The sequence below is a fragment of the Neodiprion fabricii genome, chromosome 1 (assembly GCF_021155785.1).
Source record: "Neodiprion fabricii isolate iyNeoFabr1 chromosome 1, iyNeoFabr1.1, whole genome shotgun sequence".
NCBI lineage: Eukaryota > Metazoa > Arthropoda > Insecta > Hymenoptera > Diprionidae > Neodiprion > Neodiprion fabricii.
Window position 1 is genome coordinate 25,313,186 of NC_060239.1, and position 24,976 is coordinate 25,338,161.

Here is a 24,976-nt window from a genome sequence, read left to right on the forward strand (position 1 = left end):
TAAAATTTGCTGCGCTGTAATTTGATTTTGTGAACTATAAAAATACATGTTGTAATATATCTAGAAAATATCCTTCATCCGTTTCGTCACTGTGATATCGTGTATAACCGACTGAATTTTTCGTTCTTCTCATCATCATTGCGAGCGTAGATTTCTCGCATATTCAGCATGAATAGTAAGAATTATAGCGCACCTTAATGCATTTGCAGAATCTGCTTTCTCGTGTGAAAGATTCAGCGTTTAAGTGTCCATACGCAACGCGTGAAGTTCTGAATTATATTTCCTGAACAACAATTCCGTTCCAGCATTTACAAGAATTTCAAAGACGAAACGACTCGTCAAATTTCACTCGAATTATTATCACGGCGCGTTTTTCACGGGTGAGCGGATATCTCTATCGAATATCGACTATCAAATAAAAATGTGCAACAGACCACCACTGCTTACCGTGATTTTACTTTCATATCAGTTCCATCAAGCATGTGCTCTACGAACTTTCTACTCATATTCACGTACACCTTGCCGTACACCTGGATTTTCTGTTGAGAAATCATCCGCTTCGGATACTGAACGATAATTCATGTATTTACCGTATAACATACAAGAGCCAGAGTTTTAACCGTCGTCGTCACAGTGCGATTCGATCGAGCCTTAATTTACGAGTGTAGCTACAGCAGGACTTTTTCCTTCCTCAATATTGCCGACTCGTCGCTGAATGCTGTACTTGTCTGTTAAAATTGGTCTAAAAGTATGATGAATTTTTTCTACCGCCTCTTTAACTCTGTGAATCACACGTTATTGCGCTGCGCCGAATTATGTAACGAGATAGTATTTAGTGGTTTTTGGGGTCGCTGATTACGAATCTGAAATCAGGTTTCTAAAATTCAAGATGCCGGATCCGGTATGACCGATGAAAATTTCAAATTTGATCTAATCCGGCCAGAAAATTTTTAAACAGGTGATGAATTTTCAAAATCTGATTTTAGATTCGACCCCGAAAATCTCTAGACAGAATTTTTTCTCCAAATTCGATCGAATTTGAAATTTTTATCCGCCATATTGGATCCGCCATCTTAAATTTATTGAATTTACGATGGCTCCTCTCGTCGAGGGGACGTTTTTTCTTTTAAATTCACTTGTGAAACACTTTTTTTCGTCCTGATATCGTTAAATATTTATCCTTACAACGTAGTACGTAATATTGATTGACCCTGATCAACAAACGATGACATTGAATTGACTTTGTAGAAAATAGTCTTCTTGATATAGTGAGTCATTGTAGAATTAAAACAAACGAATCTATACGACAGATATTTAACAATTTTTAAGCGTTTTTAAATAAAATATCGATATCTAAGCTTTTCTTGATAACTGCAGTATTTCCATTTTTTGCACTTTCAAAGAGATTTTCATAGCTTACGAATACAATGATTCATTGAATACTCGATGCGCGATTATCTCGTAATGAAATTGATAAAAGGTATTAATTTTTAGCCAACCAATCTCTTCATCTTCACCGTTTATTGAAGTCAACTGTTTCGTAGACGCGTATAAATGATATTACACAAATAATACTGTGGTGTTACACATGCGTGTATAACGGAATGCAAATGCGTGCAACAATCGACGTATACTTATTATATAATTGCGCAAAATGATTCGTGGACGAAAATTGCGACCACGCATACCTGGATAGTAGAACGAAGTTCGGTACGAGGCTAATAACATACCTACATACGTTTGTCAATATATATTTGAATCAAGCCATGTGTAATAATGCTTAGCATTCGAAATTCGAACTGAAAGATGTCTCGTAACGTTGCGTAACGTCCGTTTCTGCGGCTGGAATACCATTTGGAAAGGCCTGCAGCCTTTGGCACATCGCCTTTGTTACTGGGCCATGGTCAGTGCAAATTTTTCAACGAATTCCTGCAGTAGACACCTTCGCCATTGTTTATTATTATATTGCAAGAGGCGCAAAACCGCGCAGCGTTCGCGAATTCCGCAAGGATGTGAAATTATTCGCACACCTCGTTTTATTTTCTAACAAAATCGATAATTCTCAACGGAATTTCGATTAAGAATGACCAAAAATAATCGATTTGCGACTAAATATCAACATATCTATTCGTGTCATTCATTATTATTGTCTTACTTACTAATTACCTATCCGATGTGGTAAGTGAAGGATGGCTGAATATTTTCACCTGAAATTGAAAAATATTTTCAATGAAACTATAAATTATGAAAAAAACTTTTCCGCTATTAAGACTACGTGCTGTAATTCAAGAAATTTTTGTTCCGTACGCACCGTTTCAAAAAAATACGATACAATCGACTAAACGATTCATTTTTACCGATTCAATCGAGGCGTGTTCGATTATTTTTTTCGACTCGATTAATTGATGCATCGATCATTCTTGGCTTAGTAGCCATCGCTATTCTCTGCCACCCTCATTAACGACGAAAAATTTGTTACCTCCTGTCAGTGATTAGCCACCGACTCACAATTCTCGCGATTTTGCGCGCCAATTATTTTGCTCACTTACGCGCGGACGCGTTGAAGCATTCATACGGCAATTGTCAGTCAATTTTTCACTACCCGACAAAGCGCTCAAATTGTTATGTAGACAGCACAATAGAGCTGCAGGTGTTGGTAATTGATGTGAATAATTGTTCGCACGCTTCCTCAGCGATGATCGTCGTACATTTTCACTGAATATTTGCTCGTTCGACTGAATCGCAAATCTAGGTATAATTTCCGCGCACGTTTTCACGCGTGCAGATCATTGTAACCGAGCAATTAGAATTGTTTCTATTTTTACGAACATTTTCCCCTAAATCTGAGCTTGAAATACTTAGTTTATTCATTTCTTCAATGCGATGAGCTGTATATTTATAGTTGCAACAATGCGTTTTAAAATGGGTCGTCCAAAATTGTGACAAACGATATTTTTGCTTTTACCGAACTACTTACTCCTGAATAATGCAGTTCCTGTATTTGCGAAACAAATTAAATCGGTCGGAATTTAAAGCGTCAGCAACATTTCAAGGCGAATTATAAACTGTGTCGTATAGAATTCTTGTGCAAGCTGCTAAATCGCTTCTTAACGTTTTCAAGCATTATAGTAATGAATATTTTGTAACGAAAGACACCAGAAATCGTGCGACGAGATAAAAGGATGAATATCCGCGAGTGAAAGTCAGCGGTTATAATCCGTATAACGGGGACTATCGAATTCGCTTATAGGATAGCTTATATTTCTAGGGAGCATGGGTAAAAAACTAGAATTAGTGATTGATGGAATGACCACAATATCACAACTTCATTGACGCGAAAATTTTATTCGGAGAATTTGAAAGCGAGGTAAGTTCAATTATGGAAAATTCAAAAACATATCAATTCGAAATACACAAAGATAAAATATAGAAAAGCTTACAATTCTATATTATCAAAATTAATTCTGACTATTCTACATTTTGGCATTCTGTATTCTGACCTTCCTAATCTTTTACTTCTGCATACTTTGACTGTTACAATTTTTAAATTCTATACATCGCGTTTTCCCTTTTTTCAAAATTCGATATTGTAGCCCTTCAATTTTTTGATCCTTCTATATTTTCACCACCCCCGACCAATTCGTAGAGTTTAATAAAAAATATTTCACAACCTCTCCAACGATCAAAAGTGCTCAGTTTTTTATTGGTCATTCTAGTCCAACCGCGGTTCGTTAATTTCGGGAATTCGAGTCATTGACCAAAACAGTTACGATAATATCGAATCACTTTTTCGAATCTAATGAACAGTCGTCAAAAATTCCAACGAATGGTTGGCGATTTCGTTTCCATTCATTTTCCATCTATTATGAAATTACCTAAGTCGAGGAATCAGTTATGAAATACGGTGGATCTTGTGGCTGTAGCAATTCAATATCTGTCTAGTCACTTCCGCTCTGCAGCATCGTTATGGTCAGAGTGAGAATTCTCTGCTGATGAAACCTATAAGCGGAAAGTAACCTCCATCGAAATTGAATGATACGATATTAAACGTACATTATATATTTGAAATCATGTAATTGTCGATTAATCGAACTGCCAGACTAAAAGTACAGTATCCATTAAACATGGGTATTTTCAATCCCGACTAAAAAATTTAACGACCATCCCATAAAACTAAATGTCATTAAAATAATTAAAAGCACGTAAGACATATTTTTCACGATTTCCAAATTTTTTCATCCCCGAATGGAATGTTATAATTCTTATTAAAGAAAAAAAAAAAAAAAAAAAGTAATGTTTCCACGTTTTATCCGCTTGTCACTTGGCAAAGATTGTAGAAAATCTTATAATTACTGTATTCTCTTCTCGGTCCGATCCGTGTAAATTATAATACACACCGTAAAGCGAAAGTTATCATAAATTAAAATGAAATAAAGAGAGAGCATGCAGACATGAAGAAGATAACATCGAATCGCATAACGTATTATTGCAGGTGATTAAAATTTTAGTAAATCGCGTGTTGGCAGCCGCGAATTCTTGCGTGCTCGTGTCACGTTCTTTTCGATTTGTATACCTATAATAGGTGGCAACTTGCCATTCCGTTGCAACAGTCACGGCACTGTAGGCGTGATAAATGCATTCGCGTTAATGCGAGTAATCCAGACCGCCTGTGTATTAGGCTTATCATTAAATCGGCCATAATTCTCATAGAGTGCGAATCTTTATCTCCTCGCAAAAGCGAATCGTCCAGGTGACAGATTGCACGCATGTCCTCGTTGAAGTTTCACAAGTACCTCTAGAAAAGTATTGCATTAACCTATACTTCCATTTTTTCTGTTACCGTCTCCCATGTTTTATGAATTTCATATTTTGATTTTCCTTTTCGATTTTATAACTGTAATAGCTTCGGCCTGTTTTTCACAGCTACATCAATCCATCCGAGTATAACAAACATCCAAACGATAAGACCCCGAAAAATAACGAGCAAACTTGAAGATATATGTCCGTTAAAAATGCGTATAATGTGGGACAATTTGTACCATACATGCATATGTATCGCCGAGTGTTGCCAAGACAACAATTCCGGCAACCATATATTCCAAACCTAAAAGCTAATGGTGGCTCGGACGACCTTATGAGGAACGAAACGATCAATAAGTGTTTTTACGTCAGGACCTGTTTCGAGTAAACTAAGAACTTTAATTTTTAAACCGAAAATAAAAAAACAACCAGGCTTATTCAACGTACGTAACGTAACGCAGATGAAGTACATATATGATCACTGCTGTCTTTATTCAACGATCAATTATGCAATAATTTTTGATTAGAAGAGTTGACATTGCATGGTCGCATACCATTACACCTTTAGTGTGCTTCGCACCATCTACAGATTCTAATTTATTGGTATAATAGCACACGTGTGCTTGAATATGATCTTGAACCGGTGAACCTTGCAATTGGTTTTTTTATTTTTACACAATCGGCTGTAGTGTAAATGGTTTTTACTCATAGTTTGCGGAATTCATACGTGATAAATACAAGCGAGCAAACGAAGAATCGGTGTTAAGATGACAGCCTAGTCGTTCTTCCAAGAGAGAAATAAAAACCTCCGCCTACCGTAGCTGTGAAAATTCTCACGCCTTGTACACGCATTTGTTCAGAATTGTACGCTTTGTTAGTTTTCCTCGGAGGTGTATTTAAACTGGTTAATTTTGCAGAATAATACATCAGTGTCTTTTCTTAGGCAATAAACAACTTTTTTTCTTGTAATCCTCTCTCTCTCTCTCTCTCTCACACTTCGGTTTTTCGTCCAACATTACGGTAAAGGAATGCAGCTAAAGTAGGCAATCAACCGAGTTTCTATACAAGTGTACTTAGGCGGGTACTTTAACACGCGTGCGTTACATAGACGACGCAAATTTATGGTAAGTATACAAGTACCAGCACCGCGAGCACTTCGCGTATCATCGTGATTCACGTTACACACATCGCGTCCATCTCGCGTAAATACGTATTCGCGTATGTACGTATTTGTTTTACATCGTCATACACGTGAACTGGTTGCCCAATGAAACCGAACGTCAGCAAAAAGAAAGCCATCGTCGTTACGTAAGGCTTGGGTATAACTATAACCACACCATGTACGCGTTGTATAAAAATAATACGCTGCTGCGAGCGTAAAAGCGGCACGGCCAGAAGTTGCACTGTCTGCGGGTACATGTGTGCATAAATAAACTGGTTTCTGCAACTACCGTAGTTCGTGGGCTCAGGTTTTCCTTCTAATCGAAGATCGTTCGCCCTGCACTGAGTCCGAACCGTCGCCACACGGCTTCTTGTTAATTACGTAAAAATTTAACGATAATCGTATAGATCATTTTTTATATCATACACTTGCCCGACGGTTTCTTCTTGTCGGATTCACTTTACACGCTCTCACCCCGTTCTTACCTAAATATCTTTGCACATCACCGGATTTTATTCGATTATAGACGGTGCAGTCGGCAGGCTATATAAGGAATGTGCAAAATTCGAAATGGCCAGTCAGTTTCAACGCGGCCAAGTTATATACCGAAACAAGTACGGCGTTATTAGTAGGCTTTCTAATTAATTGCAGAGACCTGGAACCAACGTTGAGGGTACGAAATACTGGTTACGACTTGAACTGCACTTGCACGATCGTTGCGTAACGATCGAACTGCCGTATCGATTATTTAGCTTCCGAGGATCAGTCGCGGTCGTGCCATTTTTTTTTTTAACATCGACGATGTGCGACTAACGGAGTTCCGAAAGAATCGCTCCTTCAGCGACTGATTGAGGAGAATTATAAACACGATTTCATTCGATTTTCTCATTACCTTGTTACAGTGACAATACGGCGACAGGAGGCGGTGGTATGATGGTGAATTCTAATTCGGTGAACTCGATGAACAGCGCGGAAGGAAATATGGACGGAACGATGACTCCGAACCCCGTTATGGCTACTCCGGGGATAAATAACGTCGCTTGGAACAGGCAGCAAGCCGTGAGCGTGCGACATGCCTTCAAGAACTACGGAAGCAGCAAAAACCCGAATCAAGTGTTGCAGAACCTCAACATGACAGTGGCCAAAGGTTCGATGTGAGTAGTCGTTTCAGTTTTCATCATTTCCTCAATTTCGTTGGTTAATCGCGGTGGACTGTAAAAAATGTTGCGTTCAAAATTGGCCGGCGTGGACTTACGTGATACAATTTTTTGGATCAATCCGGAAATTCAGCATGAGATGGTGTTGAATCGACGGCAAATCGTGTTCCATGTAAGTCCTCCTCGGAATATTTTTTACAATGATGTGTAAATTTGATTGTAACAAATTTCTGAAACTCTTCATAACGTCTTCCATGCTGGACGTCGCGTAGTCTACGATGCGAAAGAAGTTGAGTTAATCAATATCCCGTTCAAAGCTAGTCAACTACTTGCAGTTGATGTTTGAATAAATAAATTGAAATAAACGGGTGAAGAAGTAAATACCATTACAGGTAGTTTAAAAAGTAAGTGACACGTAATTACATTTAAGCGAACAAATCACCAGCTGTATAAACGCAAGGATACAAAGAATATCCATTCGCAGTGGATAAGGAAAATTCCATAGAACTTTGCGATTTACGTACGTATGCGTATTTATGTGATAAATGACAGAGACTTGGATTTGTAAAGTTTTTCCACATTCTTATTTACGTAATATTCCGGTTCCCGTGATATTCCTGACTAGTTTAGAGCGAGATATCATTGATGAGGACTTTTTTTTTTTAAGATGAAATATGCGTTGCTTCGTGCCGACAACCTTGTCCCAAGAAAAAAAAAAGAATTTTTCTTCTATTCTATGAGTACCTGTATATTTTTTGTCCGCACTTTGACACTGAAATTTTGAACCGTTGTTCACCTCGAACTCTGAGCGTCTAGTTCAGGCAAAATTAGCACATTCCCGGCAAACCCGGTGTTAAAAAAAGCCTGTAGACATATTCTATAGTAGACATGTCTTGGTTAATAAGCCTTGGGATATTATTTTATAAATTATTACTGCCATGTATAATTTATGAGCAAGTATACCATCCCAAGTCAACTGCTTTGATGTTTGGACAACAAATTTGCCCGAGTATGTACATATTCCAGATATACGCGGACGCAGAGTCGAACAACTCCGCGTATGAACAGTGAATCGGTGCTTAGAATAGATCGAGGATGTCTGGGGAAAAAACACTGGCAAATTTGTCATTAATTTAAAATTTTAAAACTCTTTTATTCCTGACTATACCCTGTAAGCAGCGATCCAAGATCATAGCGTCACTTTGGATTCACGTCATAATCTCGTATGCGCGGCAAATGACTTTTAAATGGTGCAGTCCAATACAGATAGACCCAGAGATTCTGACCCTTACGTATAAACTTCACTCAGTGAGATTAATAAACTCACCTATCATTTGGCTCGTGGGGATGTCGCGTTTTTTCTACCAGTAACAATTAACACAATAAATGCCCACAAGCGTAACAAAATTGACGTGTTAACGAAAACCGCCTGAAAGTAGTGATCAAGTAAAGACAACAGTTTCAATAAATTTCCACTAGGTTATAAAAGTTTTACCGCCACGCGGACAGTTGAGTGTTTTTATGGGTTTAAGAACCGAGTCATTATCCGCGATGGGTCCCACGGCATGAATAGACGTAATTCCTTCAAGGGGAAAAGGTTTTGCTTTTTCTCACAGTTGAAGTATCTCGTAGGTAGGAGGTCTCCTACCTGTGTAGATTCGTGAAGTCGTAACAACGGTGTGAATTTACCGAAGAAAAAATTATTGTTGGTCTCGTATTTGTCTATGAATGTAGTTACTGTTACATATTGTTGAGCCGGTAGAGAAATATGGAAATTTTAGCAAGTCACTAGGCGCGTATCGTTACTTTTACGAACAACAACTGCAGGTACATGCAATATGCATACATATAATATACAAGAAAAAAAAGATACCGCCGGTTTTTCCCCGGGATCAATCTATCCATACTCGTACATTCTATGACTTTGCCTTGAGCTCTCCTCAACATCACAAACTCGGAAAATTTTCCGCGTTGATTCCATTCGACGTTCCTTCGTCAGAAACCAGATATTTAATGATTATAACAAGAGAGTCTATATGTATAGCTTGTTCGATATTGACGAAAATTATTTTTCACACTCGATGTGTAGAGTTTGACGATTATCATCGGTTCCTCCGCGTTTGCAGTATGAGCAATAAAAATTTACAAGAATCATATAACGCGTACACTTTGAAGTAGAACACGAGTCACTGAATTAGTTTGAAAAGAGGAGCGGTAGTGACGCGGAACTTTGATACATTGCGGATTTGAAGAGAAGAAAATAAAACTTGAGAGCGGATTTAGGAGAAATTGCATAGTTTTCGAACCGGGTTGTACGGACAATGTGTAATATGAAGCTTGACGTGAAATCTTGACGATTCCAAATAGAGAAATACAGAAAGAACGGAAAAATGATACTTTCTTTTCACACGTCTCGGAACTGGCTGACTTCTATCACCTGATGAAAAAAAAAATAAATAAATAAAACATATTACAATCCGACGTGACTTTCCAACTATATGCCTCGAATTTGTACCGATTCGCTTTGCGATTCCGGTATAAAATACAAGTACGAGGTGAAAAATGAAATGGACCCTCTACGAGATCCAACTTCTCGGGAAGCCCTCTTCTAATCGTCGACAACGTTGTAGACGAAGAACGGCGGTGAAATGGGTGACGCAATAATCAGACCGGAGAACAAGACGAACGAGAAGACATTCTCCGAGTACTGGCGTGGCATGAGCAAAAATGAAAGTGATCGAAGCCTGGCACTCGACTCTTAAGAGCAGAGTATTCGATAGGTAACAGTAACTTGGCGATGCATGGATATTTGCACAAGACTCGACGCTGCTGATCTCCGACTAACGCCTTGGCCTGTTCGCGCGGAGGAAAAAATTTCTTTATTTCTTTTTATTTGTTTTTTTTTCCAATCAATTCTCCGTGTGCAGTTGGCTCGTGACCTACGATATATTCACCGGGTTCTGCAATCGACGCTGCGAATTTTCATCGCTAGATGACGAAACGAGAATATTATTTGGAACGTGGTGAAAGAAAATGGATCAATTCCGACTATGAACAATGATCTGTTTGATAGGTCGAAACCTCTCTCAAGGCCGGATAACTTTCGTAGAGAATTTCACTTTTCGTCAACCGAATCGTTGATTTTCTCACGGCCTAGAAAATATTTCTTAAATGCAAGTCAGTTCCAACTCGGTATAGCGACTCAAATTCGTGAGGTTTGTTTCGGTAATCGGGGAGCTATCAGGGAATTTTATGTCACCCCGAGAGTTCTCAAAAATCGATTCTAAATTGATTTGATAAAACTTAGTACAATGTTAAAAAAAGAATTTGTACTTCAGATCAAAGTATTCTTTAGAGGACCGTATAAATCACGCGGTCTGCATGATAAATAGGATCGGACATCCAAAGAGGCACAAATATTCCACACAAACTTGGGCTGCTATGCCGTAAAGCTGTAAAACTAGAAATCAAAAACACCGTCAATTTTTACTTTCCTCATATTTATGCTGTTTTATTTTTTTTTTTTTTTTTTTTTTTTTTTTTACCAAATCGAGATGACGCTTTTAAATCCACGCGTTGTTGATAATGGATCGGAATTCGAATGCACAAATGACGACTTAAAATGCTTCGACATACTGTATTTACGCATCCAGTGCCTGCACGTGTAGAAAGGCAATCGCGTCTACCTTGGCTCGGAAAGTTATTTATATAAGGTTTAATATCGACGTGACTAGCCCAGTCCTGGAACATTTCGACATGCGGACATTTATAATGGAAGAAAATATAGCTATGGTTCCAATAATAATAATAATAATAATAATTTCGGCGCGAGAAATCGCCCCTCGTTAACTGTCCCCTTTCGTCTCCTTTGAAACTGAAATTAGGAAGAGCAGACAGCATACATCACACATTTTAGTACGCTAATGACAAATTGTACTTCGTGTAAACCTGATATTATAGATTGTGAGTCGCGTTCAAGTCGAGTGATAAAGAATGTAATAAGTTTGGCTTATGTTATACCTTCTTATACAAAATTAATAGATTTGCAATCATTTCGCCGACTCATTCGCTACGGTTTTTCTCTTCGACTAGCTTCAACTAGGATGGAAACTTTGATCGAAGTCTCAGGTTTGGCGTAGTTGACGCGCTTAGATGTAACAACACGTATGTATGTAGTTCCAAATAACAGCATGGAACGATTGGAATTGCAGGAAAATATGTGAAAGCAGCTCAAGTCGTCGAAATTGTGAACCGTTAACTCAACGCCATCGATTATCCACGTATTCTCATTAGACCACGTATCCCTTGCCGATGAATTTTTGATGGAACAGAGCAAAGCATATCAGACACACGCCGGTGATTAGTTTCTACTATTAGTATCGGCAACAAACATCAGCCAAGTGCTGAGTTGAAATTCCGATGCCACTAAAAAAATTTTCATTTTTCAATCACGATGCCATTTCCAACTCCGCAAAAACGACATAGGAAAAATTTCATTCCCACACTTTAATTGTCCTGTTTAACGTTGTGCGTACACGTCATCCACTTTCCAAAGTACATGACTTCGAAGACACTTGTCCCAGTTTAATAATATAGTTTGCCCTACTTGTTCATAATCTTGGAGTAAAGTTTCCATCGGTAAATATTGATTCTCAGATGTGTAAAGAGGACAACCGACTATACTGCGTATATTTATTTGTATCGAAAATGATTCGTCGAAGTTGGTCATGGTAGAATATCTTTTTATCAATTGATTAAACGGTTGCGTCGTTTCGATCGGCCACGACCAATAATTACTGACAATCCTACGAGCGTAACGTGTCGTTGTCCAGCCATGCCAGGAAGAAATGGCCAAGTTCGACGAATCATATTTAATATATGTAACGACATTGGTCACGAAGTTCAAACTTGTATATTTATTTCGACAAATCCGCAGATATGGACTCCTCGGCGCCAGTGGTTGCGGGAAAACGACGCTTCTGTCCTGCATCGTTGGTCGACGGAGGTTGAATTCTGGAGAAATCTGGGTCCTGGGTGGAAAACCGGGTACCAAAGGTTCCGGAGTGCCGGGCAAGCGCGTCGGCTACATGCCCCAGGAAATCGCCCTCTACGGAGAGTTCACCATAAGAGAAACGATGATGTACTTCGGGTGGATATTCGGCATGTGCACAGCCGAGATCGTCGAGAGGCTCAGATTTTTGCTCAATTTCTTGGATCTGCCCTCGCAAAATCGACTCGTCAAAAATCTCAGGTAAGTCGAGGCGATTCGTTCTTCGATTATCAGTCTTGGAAAGCATTCGTCATTCGTCTTACCAGACTCCCGATACAGATGTCGCGTTCTTAATGAAAATTTACGTTTCTCTGAATACAGCGGTGGTCAGCAGAGGCGAGTATCTTTTGCCGTGGCGTTGATGCACGACCCGGAACTCCTGATTCTGGACGAACCTACGGTGGGAGTCGACCCGCTCCTCAGACAAAGGTGAGGTTTGAGAAATTTATTGAAGCCGATTTTACCTGCAACCTGAAATCTCAAGCTACGACGGAGGTCGCTGATTGAGAAAACTAATCACGCTCGACGCGCGAGAGTCGTTTACTTGGTTTCATATTCCTCCCATTCGAGCCATCATATTACTATTATACTTATAGGTGTAATTTCCATTAAGGATATCTAAAATTGATTCGAGTAAATTTGACAGTTTGAAATGGAATTTTCCGAGAGCTATACAACACTCTCGCAGTTATTGATCACCAGCGAAATTATCAAAACGGTGTTATCCTGGAATATTCTGTTGTGATAAACCTAAATTCCGGATTCTTTTGTCGCAAACAGAATTGTTTCTATGGTTGGCTGGGTAAATTCCGAAACCCAGCTCGTTGTGCAATCGGCTTTAGATATTGCCTAGTTTCTGAAACAAGGGCGTAAAGCGAGATTTTTCTTTTTTGTAAAAAGTTTAGACCGGAGTTGCGTTCAATTTTTTTTTTTTCTCTGCGTAAAGTTCGCGTAGTGAAAATCATGGGATGATGCTTATAATTATACCTTGATTATACACAAAAATAGGAAATTTCTATGATAAAGAAAATGATGTTGCCCTAAAGTGTATTTATCGAAAATAGAATCCAGCTTTGTATTATCATTTTTGAATCGGTATATTACATTTATATTCAAACAAAATACATTATTTATTAAAAATGATATTGGTTCGCACGATTGTTCTTAAAAATCATTGCTAAACAGTATACTATATTCATATTTAAACGTACCATGAAATTATACTCCAAAATAAACGTAAGAATTTAAAATTGTTATACGACGCTGAATTAATTGATCTTTCAAATTGCATTTGCAAATTTTTAGTACAGCACTTAACTTTACACATACACAAAAAAAAAAAAAAAAAAAGAAAAAGCTCACCTTACGCTCAGAATTTGGAACTTTACGCACACGAGGCCAAAAATACCTTTATCATTAACCTGCAGCGATCACTATGACCGGAACAAGGACGCGACATGTCTTATTGATTTCACATCATTTGCTATATTACCGAACAACATGCTCTTCGTATTCCTTTTTCTATACCCTTCTTTTCTTTTCGTTCTTCTTGTAACAATGAAAGCTAATCGCGCTCGTGGCTAAGTCCTGAGACGCAACTTGTACGCTTACCCCGCCAGGTGAATTGCGGCAAATTTACATCGGTCGAAGATCACTGACGTGCGTGCCGCAGTTAATAATAAAAAAGAAAAGTAATTAAAAAAACCGCGAACACACGCACACACACACACACGCAAGAAGCGAACTGTAAAAAACTGGCTAGTGACGTCAAGCCGGGTCTCGTTCAGACCAAATGATGTCCGTCATATTTTCCAGCGCGTCTCAAGTCCAAAGACTTGAGATGTTGATTTTGGACCAGGTAACCTTTTTCTTCACCGGTCGACCGTGAACGTTAACTAAGCTGAATCAGGCCATAGTTCTGAATATCGATAGAGATCATCAACGCCATTCCTTGCGTTCACATAAACCGCCGAGTCATTTGCATTAATTATATATAATTCATGCATCGAGTCGTAGATTGTCCTCAGAATATTATCGTTGGACGTAACAATTATTCAATTCAAAATTCTCTGTGATACAGCTGTTGTAAAATTTATTTCTAATAATTTGTGGAAATTTTTCTCTTAGTCACGAACGACGGGATATTATACGGTCTACGTTATTGTACAATCAACAAGAAGAAGAATTAATTCTATTCGAGTCACAGTGAATTTTATTAAGTTAAAATAACCTCCGCCATTTATATACCGCAGTCAAGGATCTTTTACCAGCGGGAGTTAACGAATATTAATGAATTGCGAATAAACTTTGCGAGAGTGCTGTAAAATTTTAACGTTCTCTTCAAAATCGTTTCGAATAATCGCAGCACGCAATAAATCGGGAATCTCAAAATGGACGCAGAATAATGTCGACGACCTGCAGATACGTCGATGGAACATTGAGCTAGGAAAATCGAGCACGCGCAGCTTTTCGAAATGTTTTCGAAGCCGAACGATATAACGTCGGAAGCGATTGTTATTTCTTCAATCTATCGCGGGCATGAAAAATTTGAAGAAGTGATTATCTTCCACTTCAATTCGTTCCGTGCATAAATATTCCATAATCAAATGTCCTGCGCTTAGTCTTGATGATGCTTCTGGGAAAGATCAATTAAATTCTTATCACTAATAGCTTCGGCTACCTTGACTCGAGGTCAATACACACGTTATTATAAAATTAATAGCTTTGACGTCGAGGGTTACGGCTAATCGATCTCTGAAGTCTGATCAACAGACTACGTTCATCACGAATTAACATCTCTTTTTCTCGTCTATTCGCCGTCATTTAAATTAACAAATTCTCCACGGTCGTGGAAAGATCAGGTTTTATTTTTTAGACACAATTCTGGTTTGCATCGTTAGGCATTGTATTATATAATTCATAACTCAATGCAGCCTGCCTACCGCACGTAGTTCCAAAGATCGCAGCAATTTTTTGTATCATCGACTCACAGACAATTGTTACGTTACGTCTACACGATGTGGACTCGTATGTAATTTAGGAACGATAAAACAGGAGACTCTACACGCGAACGATTTTTTATTGCCAAGATCAAACGTGTCATGGCCATTAAGGCATGTGGATCCGGAAGTTGAGGGATGGTTTGAGGTGCGTGTAGCTACGAGAAGCTGATGAAAACTAAAAATCAAAAATTTCCCATTCAAGATTTTCGCACTACTCTCTAAGATTCATTTTTATTTATTACTACTTTCAGTATCTGGAATCACTTGGTACAAATCACCAAAGATGGGAACAAAACTGTCATCATTACCACACACTACATCGAAGAGGCTCGACAGGCTCACATGGTAACAAATCTCTACCTTGTGAATTTAATGACGTGGATATAATTCATGCTTCGCAGATAACGATCAATCCTAATTGAAGTAAACGGGTATTCAATTTTCCCAACAATCAAGGCTCGTGCTAGAATTTCGCTTTCATTCGGGTTGTAAATCACAGATGCTGACAATTTATGTCGCTGTTAGTTAACGTCTACGTCTCAATTTATTGCGGATTACTTTTGCTGTCGCAAATCGGTACAAAGTTTACTTTGGGTCTTGTTTTTTGACTTGTAAAAATAACTCGGTTGATTTGATTTATCACGTTTAGAAATACTCGTGATTTTCCTTTCAAAGCTCTCCACGAACAGTTTGAACCATTGTCACGATAAAATTAAATGTCGAATCAATCTTTGGCACTCTTCTGCTTATTCTAGTTCGTTTTCCTGACGCGAAAACATCCAACGAAATCGGTAGCTAGAATATTCAACTTGTAACAGATACACTTTCACGTTCCTAGACACACGCTCCGAGGAAGTAAATAAAGGAAAAACTTGTTACGTTATATCTTTAAATAACGAGTCTTGTTACCGTAACGTACAGTTCTATAAGATTCTTACAGCGCCGTTCCCTATATATCCAATTACTCGTAGTACAACTCTGAACCTTGTCGTAAAATTGACATACCGACGTAGTCATTACGAGTATCAAACATCAAGTACCTACCTAGCGTGCTGATAAAAATTATTCGATTAGAACGAGCATTTTCTCTTCTTCTAAGATCGGTCTGATGAGGAGTGGAAGGTTATTGGCCGAAGAATCACCGAGGGCACTTCTCACCATGTACAATTGTGCCTCCCTTGAAGACGTGTTCCTCAAATTGTCCAGAAAACAAGGACAATCCACCCAACCCACGACAGAATTAAACATATCCAACAACATCAGCTTGGTAAGGATTCGGAAAACTTTTGCTATTTTTGTTGTCATCACTACTCATAATCCTTTACTTAAAAATCACTCAAGCTTCGTCTTCTTGTTCAATGCTATCCGAAGGATTCGGTTGCGAGCGAGGACGAGGTATTTTATAATCTCAAAATAACTGGCCTAGTCCTCTCTGAATATAATTTGTAATTTTTTATACACAGGCCTCCTTGAACTGGGGGAAAAAAGATGAACCAGTTTACGTGACTCAAGAGTCTGGAGTCGTTGGGCTCAACTTCCACCAGAGCAAAGAGGTCCTCATACACGATACGACAAACGGCGTTGGCAGTCATTACGACGTAAGTGAAATTCGACCGGTCTCTAAAACTGGGTAAAAATTCGACGATGTAAAGGAAATTCATTTTTCGTGTACCGATGAAACTGCTCCGTTCTGTCAAATGCTTGATCTATAGGCATAGATATTTGCCAATTCAAAGCCACGTCGATTATACCTGTTCACAACTGATTGCTCGTGTCTTTAAATAGCTGAACGGAAAACCGCTTCCTGGAGCCAAAGGTGATACTTCGGTAGAATGCGATGATTGCGGGGACTTTACCGACTGCTACAAGATTACCAGCATTGGAAAAATACGAGCCCTTTTGCAAAAAAACTTCCTCCGGATGTGGAGAAACGTTGGGTGTGTATATAATTAATATAACGTTGTAGACATTTCGATAAACTCCGGATGTTTGATAATAATGACGCAGATGCGCACATAATACGTAAGAAACTTTCTACTATTGGGTACAAGTTATTCTCTCCTATGACGGCAAATCACACTTCGACTTATATAATGATTTTTCCCTTTCTTCTCGCTCAAACAGAGTTATGCTCTTCATATTCGCCCTGCCGGTAATGCAGGTGATCCTATTCTGTCTTGCTATTGGAAGGGATCCAACGGGACTGAAGATCGCAATCGTTAATCACGAGATGACCTGGGGAAACTTGAGCTGTCCAATTGAGAAAAATTGCAGTTTTACGAATCTAAGTTGTCGATATTTAAAATTCCTCGACAACGAAACGATGGTCAAAGTGAGTGGCGCGCACGTTTATACTTTGAAATGCACTCGTACCTCGCTTTACGGCCCTGACGTATTCCGGAAAGGTTGACCGTAAAGCGAAAAGCCGTATAACGAATAAATTACCTTTGCACAAACCCATACAAATTCAATTGATTCTATTCTAATTTTTCATAAAATAATATAGTTTTTCATTCATAAAGGATTTTACTCTTTGTATTTCCTGTAAAAAATGGTGCATAAAGATAATTTTTTTGGCCGTATGAAGAAACAATCGAACGAGTGCCGTAATTAAAAAATACCATTTTAGCGAAATTCGGTATAAATAGCGGCCGTATAGAGAGGTATAGGTGCATCGCAATCTCTACATCGATCCGATTCGATGTTCCAAACACCTGCAATGCCACTTTTCAGGAGTATTATCCAGACCCAACTTCCGCAAAGGACGCTGTTCGTGCCGGCGAAGCTTGGGGGGCTCTCTACTTCACAGAGAACTTCACAGACGCTTTGGTAGCACGAATGGTTCTCGGCCGTGATGCTGACGACGAAACGCTGGACCAAAGTGAAATCAGAGTGTGGTTGGACATGTCGAGTAAGTCCGATTTTCATGAGAGTCGATTTCGAATGGTCGCTGTCTGTTTTATTTTCTTTCTCTATTTCCCTATTTCCCAACCGGCGATTCTCAACCTCGGTGCCAAATCTATAGATCAAAGAAATTAACATACATGTAAAATAAGAAGCAACGAAGCGCAATGAGTTTGCTGAGTCCAAACGCACGGTTGAGGTCGAATGACTTTGAGCGGCTACGGGCAATAAGGAAAACTATCAACGATTGTATTTTCCGCTTGTCTACAGACCAACAGATCGGCCTAATGTTAGCCAGGAACCTGCAATACACGTACAGGGACTTTGCGAAGGACCTTCTCTCGAATTGTGATCAGAATACCAAATTGGCTGACGTTCCGATACAATTCAAGGACCCCATTTATGGCTCGAACGAACCCAGTTTTACGGACTTTGTGGCGCCTGGTGTCATTTTAACGTGAGTAACTCGAAATTACGGTGCAGTGTTGAAAATGATGGCGAATTTACCAGATATTTACTGATTGCAAATTTACAAATTCGGTGTAGTGACGTAAACTACTGTGTAGTTTTTAATATGTAAATGTTGCTTAATTTCTTTAATGAAATATTTGCTGTGGGTTAAAAGAATTTCAGCCACCAACAAGGAAATTTTATTTCACTCGTATCGCACAAAAATATTTCTTGGGGTGGGAAAATTATTTAGTGAAAAAAATGAAATAAACTAAGTTGGAATAGAACTAAGAGAACACTACTATAAGTGTTAAAATTGGTATTAAAAATGATCCTGAACTTGAAATCAGGTTAAAAAAAATAGTGGAATATACAATTGAAGTTCTTCACTAGCGATTAACAAGTATAAAAAATCTTAATATTCGAACAGTTGAATTCAGACGAATACAAGAAATTTTCTTCAACACATCTGCCTAATTTTTCATGCAGATTGTACAGGAATCGTGGAGAATGCATATTTCTAATTTTTGTAAATCATGAAAAAAAAGGTAATATGCTCATGAAGAAAACAAGATGATTTTTATCGACCGGACGTTGACAGCAATCCGTCCAAAAAGATGTAACAAAACTGAGTCTGATCAGTTATTTTCTTCCATCTAATCAGATCCATGAAAGTTCCGATCAGGTTAACAAGCAATAAGGTCACCGTGTCTACGATACAAAACAACAACGACTCGAGGAGGAAGCTATTAAATATTTCTTACAATGCGTCGTAAATATAAAATTATCAAAGGTTAAGATTTTGTTATTGCCTGGCGAAATACCTGAGGACCGAGCAGCGATGTAATTGATCCTTGATTTCGCAGCGTGTAACAATGTCACATGTTTGAATCGTGTCGTACATGCGTGATTTCTCAATTACAGAATCGTATTTTTCTTGGCCGTGGCTCTGACCTCGTCCGCCCTGATCATCGAGAGGATGGAGGGTCTTCTGGATCGAAGTTGGGTCGCCGGCGTTTCACCCGGGGAAATTTTATTCTCTCACGTCGTTACGCAGTTCGTCGTTATGTGCGGCCAGACCGCTCTCGTCCTTATTTTCATGATCCTAGTCTTCGGGGTTGAGTGCAAGGGTGAAATCGGCTGGGTGATCATACTCACGATTCTTCAGGGACTCTGCGGAATGTGTTTCGGTACGTTGCAAAATTATCAAATTGTAATTGAATAAGATAGTTGATGGCGTGTTTTTTTTATTCTCTTTTTTTTCCCCTCCCTCTTAAACTAACCGTTTTATTCTACAGGAAGAGAACATTATTTCAATTTACGATCAAACGATTAACTGTATGTAAAAAAATTCAATTATTGACTCGCTAATATTAACTTGTCCCACAAGGTTGTTCACCAGACGCTGTAAAGTAAACGAAAAAGTTTTTTAATCAAGTGTAAATCAGTCTTCGAATGAATTTATTTAAATATATTTGCACACGTGGAGTTATACGGTTCTTTGAATAACTTTTAATTGAAAAAATTTCATAACCCCTAACGCAAGAAAAATATCCTTGCTGTATTATTCTGTATAATTTGATCGTTAGGGAAATTTATACACTGTTCAAAGTCTTATAACGTACATCTGCGTTGTACAGATCGTTTCGTAGAAAAAAACTGAGATTGCGAGGCAAGAAATAAACAAAAAAACAAAAAACTTGTTTCAGTTTATCTTTTTTGTTAATAAAATTTTATAGCTGCAGATCAGAAATTCTTTACAGTGAGCAAGGCTGTTTACTGAGTATTTCTGCACTTTGAGTAGAAAATTTGATCGTTCAGCAAAATGTTACTTTCCGATTGGAGAAAATATTTGAGGATTTCGTGCAAGCAGCGAAAATTAAATTTGAGCAACACAATACTTTTTCCGTTGTCCGCAATTGAATAATTTTTATATTCGAACGATATACGCTTCGCAAAAAAGTGCAGTGCAGCATAATGTGCAGCAATAACTGCAATGGTAAATAAAACCGATTAAAAATATATGTAAATAGTGCTTGCTCAATCGCAATCTGTATATCAGCGTGTGAACTTTTGATCGCATTGACAGTATAATACGTTATGTTGCAGTGCAACTTTGTAATCTAACTGAATATGATAGCCTTTGCAGATTTTAGATCTGTTGCAGAATCATAATTTTTACAACGATTTACCGAAACTTCACGACTCAAGAATGAATTCGCTTGATAAAATTGCGAGCTGTGATTACAGCGAACACGTTAATTAATTATAACGTAATGAGAGACAATTTAATTAAGAACAATTTCACACTTTCGCTGTGTTGAAACTTAATTTGTGTCAAGAATTCGTTTATACTATCAGGATTCATATAATTATTACACGATTTAAATTAATCAGCACAACGCCCGTACTCTGATTTCGACGTGTTGTTTTTTTCATGTTCCAGGTTTTGTAATTTCTGCAATTTGCGAACTCGAAAGAAATGCCATTCAATTGGCACTTGGCAGTTTTTACCCAACGCTTTTACTCAGTGGTACGTATATGCACAGGCACCAATTACTACGCATGCATGTAATAGTACATGTATACCTTTTACGATCATTACATAAAGTAATGATTAACACGAGACAACCGACCTCGGTCATATTTCCGTTTCCAACTACTACAAGTAGATTTTTTTTACTTGCAAGTATAACACAGATAAATTCTTGCATTAATTAAAGATAAAAACACCTGCAGCTCAGAGGAATGATTAACCTTTCGGCCGCCATTATATACAATATATACAGTATTATACAGTATACTGGCCAAGCTATAATCAATTAATATAAATGTGGGTTATCTGAATATACATTAAAATCACCGCCGGTATAAAGGTTGAAAAGAACATGACGCCTGTACTGAGATTTTCTTATCCTTCGAGTCATCCGGTTGAAATTATAAAATTATAAAAAAGAGGGGCAAAGGGGGGGCCTATAATTATAAGAAAAAATAGATTAGACAACGAAGTCGGATTCTGAAATTATTTGAGCTAGTAACGGAGTTTCATTTCAAGATATTTCTGTTTTTCCAATTGATGCTTTTAATTAATCATACTACGATGTAGAGTATTTCTCAGATTATTAAATTTACGGTCTACACAGATTGTCTTTAGAAATACAAAAATTGAAAATACTCAAATTATACGCAAAAGCTTAGATATCGATGCTTTTTTTCAAATTGTTTCGAGGTGGTTGGAAATTTAATAGATTCCTTCGATTTCACTCTACGAATATGGCTCATTTATTCAGAATACTCTCTCTTTCTCGCTCTACAAATTTATTGAAACACTATTTTGTCCATGTTGGCATAGTTAAATTTTTCATTTTACAACGGATGACGATCAACAAGTGTCAATATGAAATTAACTGTTGAAAAAGGAGAAAAAATCTATAAACGCCACCGGTTTTCGCGGAAAATTATTGCCACGGTATCGATTTGTCTTTTCGCAGGTGTAATTTGGCCAATCGAAGGAATGCCAACAGTTCTGCGATACATTTCGCAAGGCTTGCCACTAACGATGGCAACCACGTCGCTTAGATCGATGCTAACACGTGGATGGAGTGTCACGGAGCCTGACGTTTACAACGGTTTCATCTCAACAATAATCTGGATCGTTGTTTTCCTCACGATAAGCATGCTTGTGCTAAAATTCAAACGGGGATAAAGATAACGTTAAAAGGTGGAATCAATCCTGGGAATTGTTACTGTCTGTGAGTGTGTGTGTGTACAGTAAATTTTAAGAATTAAGAAAAGAGACTATATGCACTTTAAATTCTCTCTCTCTCTCTCTCTCTCTCTCTCTCTCTCTCTCTCTCCATCTGTCTTTTGACTCGTTACGTTGTCGTCGTTTCAGCGGTATGGATATGCCCGAAAGCTCGTTGAATGAACCATGGATACGTATTGTATTAATAAGCAAACAGCATCATCAGCTCGCAAATATTTGTGGCCCACTTTTAACGATTATCTGGCTTGCTTGTGATAAATTAATTTTTTCCACAATATCAAGGAATCGTGGTAGTTTGATAATCGTTCTCTCTCTGCCTTTTATTCAGCTTTCTGAATTCCAATGTAGTTCGAAATTCCTTTCCCTTTTTTTAAAAACCTGTATCGTAAACGCTGAGGGTCAAAGTGAGTGTACTTTGCACTTTCTTGTCTCGTGTTTAACTGACTCTGAAATTGTGATGATATAACAGATTAGGGAATCTTCGAGAGTTTCGCTGAATCCCGAGACCCTGTATGAGACCCCCTGTGTACGTTAGTTGAAATACGACGACGAAGACGACGACGAAACTGTTTGCCGTTCTTAGCTTAAAGTTAAGGATACGCAAAGTTGCTCAATTATAAAAACTTGCGCGCTTTGTAGTTGGACAACTGTTGATTATTAATTTTTTTTTTTTTTTTTTTTTTCTGCTTTCGCTTCATATGACCCACATTCTTCTTTCGTACCTATATTTTGCTATTACAACGACATTCATATACGTGATTAATAATAAATGCGACGATCAATGATCAATATAATTATGGATATACCGGGTGACTCGGGTTTATACGATTTATTGTTAACACTGCAGTTTTATCAAAGAAATGTATAAAGCGATATTGGAGCAACAGTTATTCATGTGACTGTGTAAGCTTGTTAACTCTTTCTATAATCTTCTTTCCGTAACCCATGTAGCATAAAAATAAATTTTTCGAACGATACGTATTTATCGCGTAGCTCGTTCGTAATCATTACATTTATTTGTATATAGATATACAAGAATTATTATACGAATAATTAAACTAGCAAATTTTTTATTTTATTTTTTCCTTCGCCACCGTTATTCTTATTACTTTTACTACAAATTTGTTGTCCATTTTTTTTTTTTATACTTGAGTGTATAATTGAATGGTAAAATCAAAGAGACGTGCAATCGAGTAAATATGTCATTGTACAATAACCAAATTTTTTTACATGTGTTCAACTTGGATGATCTGTTCGATAATTTTCCCTAAACTTTATTTCGTTGTTTTTTTTTTGTTCTCTTTTCAGTAAAATATATCGCGGGAAAGATTGTAATTAGTATTTTATAAGTTTTTAGAATTTAATTAAAAGATAAGCTTAATAAGATGATTATACTTGCCCATGACTTAAGCATGTACTTCTATTTAACATATAATTAGAATACTCTCTGCAGGCGTGCATTTCATAATTATTGTTAGCACATTCAACTGACAATAATTCGTATTTTATTATCATATTATTACACTTATTATTGACTCGTGAGAGTGGCTTTCCTCGCTTCGAATACCGTTGCGTTGAAATTGAACAATTTTGATACTTTGACTTTTGACGATACATGAGATACGGGCGAATTGAACTGAAATTTATCGTAGATAATCGTTCGATTGATTGATCTCTGTAATACGCAGACATTTTAACCGACTACATTGTCTACCCGAACATAACGGAGTATTTTTCCGACTGCTCAATTACAAATACATCTACATATATAAATAATAAGCCAATGAACACAAAGTTATTTCAGATTCATCTTTTATGAAACTGCAAAAGAATTCTTACGATACTGACGTGACAAACGGAGTATTAAAAAATAGAGCAATAATAAGGACAATAAAATATGAATATATATTCGATAGACGAGCAGTACGATCCAAGATGCAATGTGATCAGAGATAATAACTGGGTTTAAAAGGGCCTACATGATATACGATGCGTGAGATTTAACCCAATACGATTGTATAATAAGTAATTCATTATGAATATACATATAATAAATGTAATATTATTAGTTTATATTTGTTACGAAATGTACGCATACGTATAATTAGCGGGAGCAACACAAAAAAAAAATATCGGTCTCTCGAAATAAAGATAAAAAAATATTTATATCATCATCGTTCTGCCCTACATTAATTTCTACCAAAATATCGTATGCGCGAATGTAAAAAATTGTTTATTTTTTGATTATATTCTGATTTTGATTATATTCAAGACTGTCGAAACGGATCGAAAACAAAAACTCCGGATGAAAACAAAATAAACTCTACGTCTAGTCTTACGCTTCGCATGGAGTGTATGAAGGTAAAAAATTGCTCTACACGAACCTGAAGATATTTTCTTCCTTTTATTTTTTAATTAATATTTAATTATTTTTAACATTTTGTCTTAAATCTGATAGTTTTCGAGACACAACAATTCAACTGACGATGATTCTTCAAAATCCAACCGAAAAAATTGCCCCTCCACTCATCAGAGTCCCAACCCCAAAATTGTAAGGAAAATTACTTTTTTTAAACTCTGAAAACCTTCAAGCTATTCCAGTGTGAACCTATGCAACTTTTTACCCTGGACATATTTTCTCTGAAACCCCCTAGTTGTTGAATTACAGCTTTTGTTTTAAACACG

At 37.6% G+C, this 24,976-nt stretch overlaps 1 protein-coding gene across 6 annotated transcripts in view; it reads left to right on the forward strand.

Moving 5' to 3' along the window:
• The window catches only part of LOC124186315 (ABC transporter G family member 23), a 50,201-nt gene extending 25,744 nt beyond the window's left edge, over window positions 1-24,457 (forward strand). For 5 of the 6 annotated variants that reach the window (XM_046577907.1, XM_046577928.1, XM_046577954.1 and 2 more), the window contains 13 exons: window positions 6,865-7,116; window positions 12,056-12,370; window positions 12,491-12,598; window positions 15,423-15,516; window positions 16,271-16,438; window positions 16,635-16,769; window positions 16,957-17,108; window positions 17,296-17,503; window positions 17,905-18,082; window positions 18,346-18,532; window positions 19,450-19,715; window positions 20,972-21,058; window positions 22,017-24,457. In XM_046577907.1, coding sequence (XP_046433863.1) covers window positions 6,865-7,116; window positions 12,056-12,370; window positions 12,491-12,598; window positions 15,423-15,516; window positions 16,271-16,438; window positions 16,635-16,769; window positions 16,957-17,108; window positions 17,296-17,503; window positions 17,905-18,082; window positions 18,346-18,532; window positions 19,450-19,715; window positions 20,972-21,058; window positions 22,017-22,231 — 2,365 coding nt within the window. In that variant the 3' untranslated portion in view covers window positions 22,232-24,457. Of the gene's footprint in view, window positions 1-6,517; window positions 6,577-6,864; window positions 7,117-12,055; window positions 12,371-12,490; window positions 12,599-15,422; window positions 15,517-16,270; window positions 16,439-16,634; window positions 16,770-16,956; window positions 17,109-17,295; window positions 17,504-17,904; window positions 18,083-18,345; window positions 18,533-19,449; window positions 19,716-20,971; window positions 21,059-22,016 lie in introns of those variants that run through there. The other variant, XM_046577918.1, reaches the window with a different exon arrangement.
• The last annotated feature ends 519 nt before the right edge of the window (window positions 24,458-24,976 follow it).